This window comes from Tachypleus tridentatus, chromosome 9, assembly GCF_004210375.1.
Source record: "Tachypleus tridentatus isolate NWPU-2018 chromosome 9, ASM421037v1, whole genome shotgun sequence".
Taxonomy (NCBI): domain Eukaryota; kingdom Metazoa; phylum Arthropoda; class Merostomata; order Xiphosura; family Limulidae; genus Tachypleus; species Tachypleus tridentatus.
Genome location: NC_134833.1, coordinates 137008126 through 137020933, shown reverse-complemented (window position 1 = coordinate 137020933; position 12808 = coordinate 137008126). Strand labels below are relative to the sequence as shown.

Below are 12808 nucleotides of genomic sequence, written 5' to 3'. Positions count from 1 at the left end.
GTTAATATGACTTTCAGTCGTACTAAAGCCAATTTGAAAACTTCACATTGTTTTGGCGTGCGTGGAAATAGAAATAATAAAACTTTAACCAGTTACAAGCTGTCCACTTTATCAACAATATTCAATGATATTTCAAGTTTCCCAAGCTATGAAACACTCGGTAATGATATTTAGGTATCCAGATAATATTATAACTCAATTTTAGCAGTTATTCATAACAATCATAGTGTAATATATTGAGTACAGCAGCCATGTTTTCTCTGCCCATCCCTATATAATAGGTCCTACCGTGCTAATGATAAATAATTGATTGCATGTGAAATAATAATTTCACGCATTGAAAAAATGCTTTTGCTTATTTGACTGTATATTCAAAGCTTATTTATCTAGATACAGGCTTAATATATTTAATGTCAGCACTAATATTCATATTTCGACATCAAACGGACTAAATTTTGAACAGTTTCTAGACAATTACAAAGCGCATTATAATTCTTCACCAAGCGAATCATGTTGGGTACGATAGTGGGTGGAATATACTACTTTAATACAAGACTAGGGCCTGGTATGGCCAAATAGTTAAGAGAACTCAACTTGTATCTCAGTCCCAACAAGCATACTCATTCTTTCAGCCATTGGGGCGTTATAATGTAACAGTCAATTTCACTGTTCGTTGGTAAAAGAATAGTCCAAGGGTTCGCGGTCGGTGGTGATGACTAGCTGCCTTCTTTCTAGTCCTTCACTGCTGAATTAAGGACGGCAAGCCCAGATAGTTGTCGTGTAGGTTTACACAAAATTCAAAGCAAATTATACACACACTGTTTTTTTTATAACAATACCATTTCGTGATAGCTATAGTGATTTGCATGAAAGTCGTGGTCATTATAGAGTACTTTAAATACTGAGTCGTCCACAGTTGTCTCATACAATGATATCTAACAGTTCTCTTTACTCGAATGTGTTCTAGTACACATGTAGTTCTCTAATATTATAGTCTTAACACAAGGGGCGTTAAGTCGGCTAATGAATTATAAAAGTATGCACTTCTTAAATTAATTCGTTTCGTTGTCAAGCGCATAGTTAACTATCTGTGTCGTTCCATCAACGAGTATTGAAATCTGGTTTCCAGCGTTATAAACCTTTAGATTTTCTCGCTGAGATGCTATCGACATCAGGTAAATACGTATTAAATAGAACATTATCGTATTTTGTTTTTTAATATTTATGTTGTCGCTTATATAAGAAGTAGAAACAAGTTCACATTTTAACTTTGAACGTTCACCAAATACCGATTGTTCTTGTTCCAGGGATTTGTATATATAATAAAATGCTGTAAGGACTTTTGAACCAATACAAATCTGTTAACTAAGAGAAGTGAGGTGAATTATTGTTCTTGAGAGAGACTGTAATTGTTTTGTTTCATTTATTGCACATGCCAACTTAGTACTTTTAATCAACACTATAGTAACTTCTATTTACGACGTAATTTAAAGCTTCCCACTTTAAACAATGTTTGGTACTTGGTATTGTTTGGAAGCATGTCAAACATTTTTTTCTCGTTACAAAATCCACATATTACTTTGTTTACAGTTATTTCGTTGGTGTGTATCTTTAATCTTTGTTTTCTCTGAACTCAGGCGGGAATGTCGGCAGCAACCAATGAGTATTTATAAAAAGAACAGTTTTATTTCTTGCTAAATTCAAAGCAACAAGTTGGAGTATCTGTACTCTGCCATAGCAGGTATTGAAATCCAGTTTTAAACGTTGTAAGGCCTTGGCCTTGCCGCTGAGCGAGCAAAGGGGGAAGAAGTATACAATTTTGAGTTTGTAAAACCTGCTACTAAATTTGAGTGTAATTAATAATGACCTTTAAGTGTTTCGTTCACGAACTTTTGATATTTTGTTAACAAATAAAAATTAACATATTTAGCCTGTTTTGAACTGCCCCCCTGTGGCCTGTCTGTTTTTTTCATAGCAAAGCCACATTGGGTCATCTGCTGAGCCCACCGAGGGGAATCGAACCCCTGATTTTAGCTTTGTAACTCCGTATACTTACTAGCTACTGTACTAGCGGAGGGCCACCTGTGATACAGTAGTAAAGTAGAGAACTTAAACTCTAAAATTCGGGGTTCGATATTTGCAGTGGCCTGAATGCAGATAGTTCATTGTGTTACTTTGCACTGAAAGACAAACAAACAAAACCATTTCCATATTTTTGGCCGTCTTGAAGGTCTTTTTTTTTTTATATAGAAGTTAATTTCAACCATGTTTTGTAGATTTGTTTTCTGAATTTCTACAAAAATATTCGAGGGCTACCTGCGTTCGCTGTCCTTAATTTAGTCATAGACTAGAAGGAAGGCAGTTAGTAAATATCACCCACCGCCAACTTTCAAACTGATCTTTACTAACAAATAGTGGGATTGATCGTAACATAATAACGGTTGAAAGGGCAAGCATGTTTGATTACGCGATTCGGTACTACGACCTGCGGGTTGTGAGTCAACTGCCCTAACTACCAGGCCAGATTTTTTAAAACTAAAATAAATAAATATTTATCTTTATCACTACTTCTGTTTTTTTATGGTATTTAGGTAACTTTATTGAAAATCATAAAAGCCTAACTTGTTTAATACCACTATTTTACCATAATTAAAATACATAAAAATTATTGTACTTAATATTATTTTTGCAATTATCATCTCCTTTATTGTGAAATCCCTTTGGGCGAATGAAGTTGAATTAAATCGCCAGGCGTCGTTAATATGTGAAGTCACCAAGGGCTGAATCTCTTGTTACAAGCCCATTTTCCACTTAATTTTAGTAAATTAGTTTATAATTCAATGATCGGATTAGTTTAAAATTTCTGTTTACAACTGCAATATGAAAAGAAAATGCAGGTTGTATATCATGGATTTTTTATCTGTTTAGGCAACTTGATTAATCTGTTTGTTGTTGTTAGATTGGTCTAAATGCCAATCTTGTTTCTTTTTATGCTGTTTGCTGATAAAAGTAAACAAGTCTATAATTTAAAATTAGTCATTTGTAAATGAGTGTTGCTTTTAATATTTTCAGTATGTAATGCTGAGGGTATACCATCAACTGTTAGATTTACAGCCTCTTAACAGGTTGTTAAAATTTTTAAGAGTTTTAATTGTTAAACCCCTTGCCACATTAATACTGGACCTACGACTGCTGTGTTAATAGGTAGAAACTGTGAACTAAACCTATTAGAAGATCGCTGTTCAGTTCCCGGAGTGTGTCGAGGTGGATCTCAGTGTGCAAATTTGATAGATGGGGGTTTTATTTGTGAAAATTGCACACACTCCTCGTGGAGCACGAGACTGTGTGAACTGAGAGCACGGAGTTTTTCACGTGGATCATTTCTTACTTTTCCTGCTCTTCGTCAGCGTCACAGGGTGAACATTAAGCTTAGGTAAGTGGAATACTAATAAATAAATAAAAAGCAATAGAACTGAGGTTTTTGTTTATTGTATCTAGTTAATATATAATATATATATATATTCCTTCCTAACTCTGTGAAAGTGAATGTTTTTTGTGACCTTATCACCATGCAGCTTTATCTATCTGATTTTTTTATTACCTGTCATGTATATTTTCGTTATAAATATAACGATATTTTTCGTATCATCTGTATTGTCCAAGTATATCTTGTAACAAAATTCATACAAATATATACGTATTTAAAACTGAGCAATCAATAAATATAGGCGGAATAACACTTTTCGGACTTGACCAATCAGAGGCGAGAAAAAACGTATTAGTATAAGTGGAACTGGTCGTTTATCAAACTCAAGCTAGCTATTAGAAATCAAACTCTTATTAAATATTATTTAAAATGCATAAAAATAAAGCTGTGATAGTCATTTCTAGTAACCGGAAAAACGTAATTACTATTAGTTGAACTAATTCATGTATCCTACGCTCATATTTTGGGTAGATTTTTTGGAAGAACATCGAAATGCAAATTAACATGAAAGTCGAGCAATAAATAAAGACCTGTTTAACTACCCCATCTCCCAAAATGAAGTCAGCAAAAGCTAGTCGTCCTTAAGACTCAATCAAGATCTAGTACTATGTGTGAGTGTTTGGGGGGGATAGATGAATGGGTAGCTAACTGAATAAGAGATTGAATTTCGAACAGTACGCCATCATATTCAAGATGCAAAATAAACATACATTAATATTCGTACTTAGCTTATTAACGATCTAGCTATAGTCGAGTTATAAATTCTTGTTAAGAAATCAGTACATAGGGTCACACACAAAAGTTGCAATGTGTTTTTTTTTAAAAGAGACATAAAACTCGAGTGCTTTCGAATAGTTTACTGTTTTTCTTCTTTGTTCTCGTGAAGAAGATTAATGAACTTTTCAAAAGCGCTCGAGTTTTGAGTCTTTTTTAGAAACTGTCAGGTTTTGTAAGGTGGTCAATGTTTATGAATGTGCCTATTTGGTAAGTCTACACGATCATTTGTAATGACGTTAAAATATATATTTATTGAGCGTTTAGCATAATATTTTGAAATTTATGTCAACACTGTATTTTTTTAGAACATTCCAAATATTAGCCCCAAAAATGTAAGAATATATGTTACTTGTGTTTTACTTTTCTTAAATTTTCGAGATTTTAAAGCTGATTTATATTCCACTTGTTAATTTTTGTAAACATTTGTTTTTCAGGAAGAGGGTATAATTTTCTATATTTTAAATTTTAAATCAGTGTAAAAATGTTACATTTGAGTATTTAGTGTCACTTTAAAATCTTAAATATTTATTATTAAATATTACTCGCATTACAGAGATATGTTTATTTTACTTTTTTATGAATTTATTTCTATCACTTGTGTGATTTCTGTCGAATTAATACAGAAATAATGCAAAATCCTATTGGATTTTCAAGCTTTTCGCTTAATACTTAGCGATGCACAAGTTCTTAATTTTAGTTTTTTTTCTTATAACGTTTCGTTTCATAGTTTTGCCACCCGTGAGAAAAACGCTCTACTGCTTTACAACGGACGCTATAACGACAAACATGATTTTATTGCCCTAGAAATTATCGACTCACAAGTGGTTTTCACTTTTTGTCTGGGAATTAATATTTCTCGAGTGTCAGCTGTGGTGTCAGGGGGTGTTAGTGATGGCAAGTGGCATAAGGTGGAAGTTGTGTATTTGAATAGAGTGAGTGTTTTTTTTGTTTTTGTTAAATACTTGAACAAAATTTTGCATTTCATAAAATCAATACGTTATTGATTTCGGTTCCTTAATATTTTTAAAGTAAGAGGTGAAGCATTGTGTTATAATCTCGTTTCGCTAATGACATAATAAATCACTTAGCTTATTATGTGGTGTGACTGAGCTAGGTTTAAATTTATTTTTAATGATGAGGAAAGCTTATAAATGGAGAGCAAAAGCAATTTTATGAATCCAAAGTTATTCTATCATTTGTAGTAATTAATGAGATACCTCTTGCGTCTCTCATTTCATTTATTTCTAGGAATAAATTTAGAGTAGTATTTATCCCAAAAAATGTAAATATATACGAAAATTACATATTCATGTGTTTTTAACAAACTTGTTTACAGACTGTGGTTCTCACTGTGGATGATTGTGACACTGCTTTGGCCATCAAGTCAGGAATAGAACTAGGAAACTATGCGTGTGCTAATAAAACTACTCAAATTCTAGAATCTAGGTAGTTTTCTTTCCTACTTGTGTTTTGTTAATATCTGATAAGTTTTTTAAATATAAATATTGGTGAAGTTTATTATGCAAAAATACTGTAGTTCACAAACAATAACATAAACAACACTTGTGCTTCATTAGGAAATCAACGTTGTTGCCGTAACCTCATAAAATGTTTAATGTATTGCAACAAAACTAGAAACAAAGGCTCATTTTGTCCTTAAGATTGTTCCTACCATTTTGTACTATTACGAATATGCTTATGAAATCCTTCAGCTCATATATTTTACGTTTTTAAAATAACATAAAACTCTTATTTATTTTATATACATTTAAAATTACTAATATCCGTTCATAAAACTTTATAATCGATGGGGAATTCACATTTTTTAAGAACAACTGTCGTGTAATTCTTTCGTTTTATTTTAACTTAGCTTCTTATATGTAGTGTTAGGCTTATAATTTGTAAAAAAAATAATGAACTCTGTAATGTAATTAGCAGTTCAAAAATGCATTGCACATACTTTACTGCATTTTATTCACTGTATTATACATATATCCACACGAGAAAATATTCCCACTTTTTAGCTCTAAATAATTACAGCTCTAGTAATATTTGGTTTCAGTAGTTAATGTGGCTAGTATTGAAGTTTTGTACCTTTTTTCATTAGATGCTCAGATTTGATGCAAACATGCTATAGGTTTTTGGACTTGATGGGTCCACTTCAGATAGGTGGACTTCCTGCCCTTCCTACTGACTTCCAGGTGATAAACAAAAATTTTGTTGGCTGTATAATGGATTTGTTCATAGATAACCAGTTACTAGACTTGAACAGGTAATAGTTTTGAAAAAAAAAACTATTGAAAAAAGTGTCTTTAATACTTGAATATTTTCAAATTTTTATGAAGTGACAAATTTTTTATTCATTGAATATAATATTAATATGTCAGTTTGTATGGAATATATATATTTAAAACATACATGTGAAGGATGTAATGTATATTTTTGTGAGTCAGAAGCTTGAGATTTGGAAACTTCACAAGATGCATCTTCAAATTCATGAAGATGATTAATTTTTAATGTTTTTCCTAGTTTTTGAAAGAAGAAAATCTGTACAATTCCTACTTGTAAAAAAAAATCGTAATTTGATAGTCTCTTCTGTAAGCTTGAAATTATAAGAGGTTTTCCAAACATGATAGTTTTTTGGAGCACCAAACTTTCATACAAGATAACTCAAGAGCTTTAAATAGAAATTCTATGACCAGATGTTTCTAAAAATTATAATTTTTTTAAAATTTGTTTATTGAAAAAGAAACAGAGTTTTGAATAAAATAAGATTAGTAGATGACACCAAAGTACACCATAACAAATAAGTATCAATGACAAACTATAATTTAAAGTATTAATGCAAGATTTTAACTACATTCATGTGTGTTAATAGATGATGATAGGAAAACATGATTCAAGAAGTCTTAATAGAAATTAGTAGATGCTTAGATATGCTTTGAATACAAGAAGGGTATTTGATGTGCTTATGGAAGCTTTTAAGTAGTGTTGATAAAATTGTAATCTACTACTTTCTAGAAGCAGATTGATATAATGTAAAACATTTATACCTGATAATACAAGACAGTATTAACTACTGTGAAGTATCATAGCTAACATTCTTAAACTTCTGATAGGATTTATATGCCTTGTAAATGTTTAAAACTTGTAAAACAATAAAACAGTAATTTAGATGAATGGCCAAACACTGGGAAAACAAAGGAGATTCTCATTATTATAAAAATATTTTACTCATTACAACTACCAGCAATAGTAGATCAATTAAGTGGAGAATTTTTAACAACTGAATAAAATATTGTATGTTTTCTTAAGCACAAATGAAGAGTGTTATAATATTTGTTGATTTCAGTTATGTGGCAGACAATGGGACTGTGCCTGGTTGTTCCCAGAAGAAAGGATTTTGCCAATCTCAACCGTGTCAGAACAGTGGAACTTGTGAAGAAGGATGGGGTTCATTTATTTGTCATTGTGCAGTGGGGTTTGGAGGTCAAGATTGTAGTAAAGGTGCATGTTGTTTTCAAGCATGTTAATCTAACAAATATATTATTTCTTGGTAATAATTAACAGTTTTGCTTTTGAATCACTGAAGGTATTATGTGTAAATGATTTGTTATTGATAAAGTAGTGATATTAGTGAACAACAAGTAATTAATAGTGGGTAAAAGTGTGATGGAGCTTGTGTGTTCATTCAGAGAATATTACACAATATACATTTCTAATATGTGATTAATAACACAGTTTCATAACAGTTATTTTTCAAGTATCATGCCTGTATGATTATTGTTTTTTTTTATTCCACAAGATGTACTTTGTAACTTTTATTTTTTTAATTGTGATAATCTTGAAATGAACAGAATAGAAATGAGAGATTAGATAACTGTTAGAACATTGAATATTTTGGTTGTTATTGAAAATAACATTATTAATCTACAGCCTAAACAAAATTAATTGTTTCAGTATGAATCATTAATTATTAGAGAGTTGTGGTTTCACAGAATGACTTCAATATGATAATGCTTTGAAAATTTTCTTAACTGGTTTTATTGATAAAGGTAGGAACCTAACCATGTAAGGGACACTGGGTGTTTGGTTTATACGTTTAAGTTTTGTACATGTATATTAGTGATTTTTATGCTGGTACATACATATTAATGGGTACTTGTGTTAACAGGATAGAAGTAAAACTGGTAGATTTTTGATGTGTTGAAAGAGCAAAGCTGAAAATGCTATTAGAAAACTCAACTCTCTAGGGCTGTAATGAAAGATTCTGACCTTTGATTGTTTAGAACACATTATCATATGAATGTTTGATTCTTTGATAGTATTAATTTACTTAATCTACTAGTAATGTCACCTTAACTGCTAGTGTATATTTGATTGAAACATTTTTATTTTACAGATAATCCATATCAATATTATAATACTTTCAGATGTGGTTAAAAAAAAGAATATATATATATGTGTGTGTGTGTAGAACTTTAATTGTTTTTATATTTCAAATATAAATAGAAAATGCACATTGTTTATGTACATGTATTTGATACAACATGTCATACTGTATGTAGCTTTCATTGCAAGAACACCCTGTTGTGGTCCACTAAATAGAATTACAGCTAATATAAGTGAAACAAATCTATGTAACAGTCACACATAAAAAAAAAAAAATTAAAGTCTTTTAAGATAAAATGAATCATGAATTAAACCCTAGAGTTTTTAGTTTTAGACATTCAGTACATTTAATTGAAGTATTGCAACTGTTGAATGTAACACCCTTGTGTTTCATCATAATGCTCTGATTCATTGCGTGGAAGTGGCTGCTACACATAATGTTTCGTTTATGTATGTTTGTGTTGTTTACATGTTATAATATGACAACCATTTTTTGAGTACTGGGTATTATACTGATGAAAAGATCAAAATTTTCATATGAGTTCTATTTAATATGTGATTACTATTTCAACATTTTTGTCAAATAGTTTCTGTTAATATGAAAAAAAAAGACTGTTTGGATACTGCCTGACAAACCCTTTATTTAAATTTTTGGGACTACTTTTGAATTTGTAGCGAGCATGTGAACCTTCAAACTTAGCCCTATTATTTTATAGATTAACATAAAAATTTCCCATGAGAGTATATAATAACAAAATAACAGTACATTTCTTAATCTAAACTGTATATAACATCAGTATATTTACAAGACAAGTTTATTTTTCTTAATGATCACATGATGTTTTACCTTCAAATTCAATTTATAGTCTTGCACATTTAGGTAAGATGTTCCTCATATAAAGTACAGCCATTTCATAATTCATTATTATAGTTTAGTAACATACTTTAGATTGTTAAACATGTCTTGTGAAGCTGGAGATAGTGAGTCCTATGTTAAGCCCTTCTAAATCTTAATCAACAAACTAGTTTAATAAGACAGTTCTCAAAGAGAGTGAATATTTCTTAACAGTAGACACTTGTAAGCATTCTACTAATAATTAGCAAATGATATCACCAATAATTTGTAAATAACATTAATGGATTTTTTGTTTTCAAGTTCTTTAAAAAATATCTCCTTGGTAACCTGGTAAATGTGATTGGTGAAATACTATTCATACAAAATTAGTTTATGGTAGCTAAGATACAACATAAAGAATAGACAGCATGGAATAATTTGGTCATCCTTACAAGCACTCCTCCCAGAAAAATAACACTAAACATTACCATAAAATACAGTGGAGCGCCATTAAGCTGCGGACCAGTAAACCACGAAATCGCTTAAGCCGCTGTAGCAAGTCTTGTCCCAAAATTTTTTATTATTAAATCTACTACCTGGCTTTTTAAAGTTTCTCACACTCTCCTTGTCTTTATAACTTCAAGGGGATATTTAAAAAGGATTTGCTTTAATTTGGGAAATAAATAAAATATATTATGATAGAAATCAACCGTTAATCTACCTTATCCCCTCTCTATGTCAGCTTTATGGAGGCCGCCATTGTTACCGAATCACACCTCTCCATACATTAAAGTTAATCCGCGGTAAATCCGTGAAAAAAATGATCAAAAATTAAAGTATTATTTTTAATTCAATAATCCGATATTTTTATGGAATTGTACAAATATTGGCCACAAACCCAATAGAAATCACTTCAGTTTCTGAATTAATAGTGAGCATATCATATTGACATGGCGGCCCACATGTAACATGAGAAGACGAAATTTTACAGGGAAAAGTGAACCATTGCAATGCATTGGTCATTTGTGTTAAAACGGCACTTGTCAATTGTATCTGAATAGATACAATGTCTATACATTAATATTATAATGATCACGCAATGGCTCGGATGAGGATCCTTGGCGGAGCTGTTGGCAACTTCGGCTTTTCAGTCACAAAGGTTTAAGCCGCGGTTAAGCAGGTTGACCCCCCAAATACCGCGGCTTAACGGCGCTCCACTGTACTGATAACAAGGGACCATCTAGTCTTTCAAGGCTATATCTACATTTCCACCTAGATGAAATTTAAAGAAAGAGACATCTATTACTTTTCATTAAATCAATGATTTTTCTCTTAAAATCTTGTAACAAAATGATAAAACCTCTGTAACCTGAGCTCTTTCAAACAAGGGCCTTTCTTCATCACAGGCAATCTTCAATTTGCCCCTGAAGAACAAAGGTAAGCTTTTGAAAGCACTCAGATTATAGGGTTTTTTATCATTTTCTATCAAGACTTCTTGAACTTTACAAGATTTTAAAGGTGTCAGAAAATCACAAAGGTTCAAGAAGTCTTGAAAGAAAATGATGAAAACCTTGTAACTTGAGTGCTTTGAAAAGGCTACCTTTACTGAGAACAGTAACTAATTTCATAAACTTTTCACCCTGTAAAAATAAAAAATAAAACAGCCTTAACTGGATCCTAATTTGTTGTTTTTTGAATTGAAAATAAAAGTACAAACAAATTGAAGGCATTTATTGTATGTATTCTTTGTATAGTCTGTTATATAGCACACTGTTGTGATAAAGTTTGATAAAGTTATCCAGTAATGTATTTGTTATTATTAAAAGTATCTTTGTATGCAGTAAATGTTTTCTAGTTTTATAATACTGTATTTCTTATTATTCAACGCATTTAACTTGTAAAGTAGTATATTTTCTTCAACAATTACATGTTAAAGTTAAGTTTTATTCAGTAGTTATTTTCTCTCTTTGTTAATAATTTAAATGAAATAACAAACATATTTATTCTCTTTTACACATCAGACCTTTGGAGAAATGTGCTTTCTGGTAAGTTTTGAAAAGGTTTAAATATGATACATTTTCAGAGTTTTATAAATGTCTTCCAAAAATGTGTTTTTTAAATTATATCTTAATCTTAGCCATGGTTGCACAAAAGAAATAATAACTGCTGTGTAAACTCTTACTGTGTTGTTATAGACAGATTGTTACTATTTTTCATCACAGTCTTTCAGCTTGAAAATAGCTGGAGTTCTTATTAAGTTAATCCCTGTTGTTGAAATTATCTACAGTTGTCTGATTTGTTCCTTATTTATAGTATTATGCATAATAATTCATCTTTAAAAAGTAGTTCATGTATCATACATATAAACATGATACTTGTAAACTTTGTATGGCCACAAAAGTAAACAATTCAATTGTTTACAAACTATCTAGTAACTGCTAACTTACTCAATATGCTTCTCTAAAGTGTGAATTTTATATTTATATATAGTTCTGCTTTAGTAGGAATAAAAAAAAAAGGTGTAAGATGAACTGGAAATTGTTTTTGTGTTGAGTGTTTGTCATTATTTGTTACTATACATCTGTCTTATAGTTATTGTTTTGATTATGAAAATAAAAAATATCATAGAAAAGTATTTTGTAATATTTGATATGAATATTGTGGTTGAATGTAAAAATCATACTTAGCGGTGTTTTTTGTTTTACATTTCAGGGGTTGAACCTGCAAGACATTTCCATGGTGAAGGTTTCTTAGTTTTTAATCCACACATGCGACCCATTCAGCTACCATGGATTAACAGCTTGTCATTCCGTACCAGATATCCACAAGGGCTGCTGATGAGAGTGCAGCTCGGACAGGACAGTCAAGCTACGCTTCAGGTAAATTACACACTTGCACGTACTACTCTAATATTTTAAATAAATTATACAGTAGAAATAGAAGTCAAACCAAAAAGTACTCACAAACAAGTTCCATTTAGAATATTGCTTAAAATAAAATTATAAAAGCTGCTTTAACTTATGAAAACATTAAAAAAAAAGTGTAAGGGTAACAGAAAATTGATGTAGAAAAAATCCTTAAGTTCACATCCGTATTGTTTGTAGTACACATTTAGGAAAACTGATATCAAGTGTTCAACAAAAGGTTAAAAAATTAATTTAAATATATTTTAAAAGTATGTAATCTCTCAGTTTAATTATCCTTAGAACTGTTTAAATAAATTTGAAAAATTTGTCTACCACTAACTGAAGGGTTGATCTACAGTTCATAGTTGAATATTAAATAAGGATTGTGAGGATACAAGGAATATGTAAACT

The 12808-nt window shown here is 30.7% G+C and overlaps 1 protein-coding gene across 4 annotated transcripts in view; it reads left to right on the top strand.

Annotated features, from left to right (window-relative positions):
- stan (Protocadherin-like wing polarity protein stan) overlaps positions 1-12808 on the top strand; it is a 204497-nt gene that overhangs the window by 148578 nt on the left and 43111 nt on the right. For 3 of the 4 annotated variants that reach the window (XM_076457472.1, XM_076457469.1, XM_076457470.1), the window contains exons 6-12: positions 3209-3433; positions 4992-5196; positions 5601-5710; positions 6372-6536; positions 7617-7771; positions 11513-11536; positions 12204-12370. In XM_076457472.1, the coding sequence (XP_076313587.1) occupies positions 3209-3433; positions 4992-5196; positions 5601-5710; positions 6372-6536; positions 7617-7771; positions 11513-11536; positions 12204-12370 (1051 nt within the window). The remainder of the gene's footprint in view (positions 1-3208; positions 3434-4991; positions 5197-5600; positions 5711-6371; positions 6537-7616; positions 7772-11512; positions 11537-12203; positions 12371-12808) is intronic. The other variant, XM_076457471.1, reaches the window with a different exon arrangement.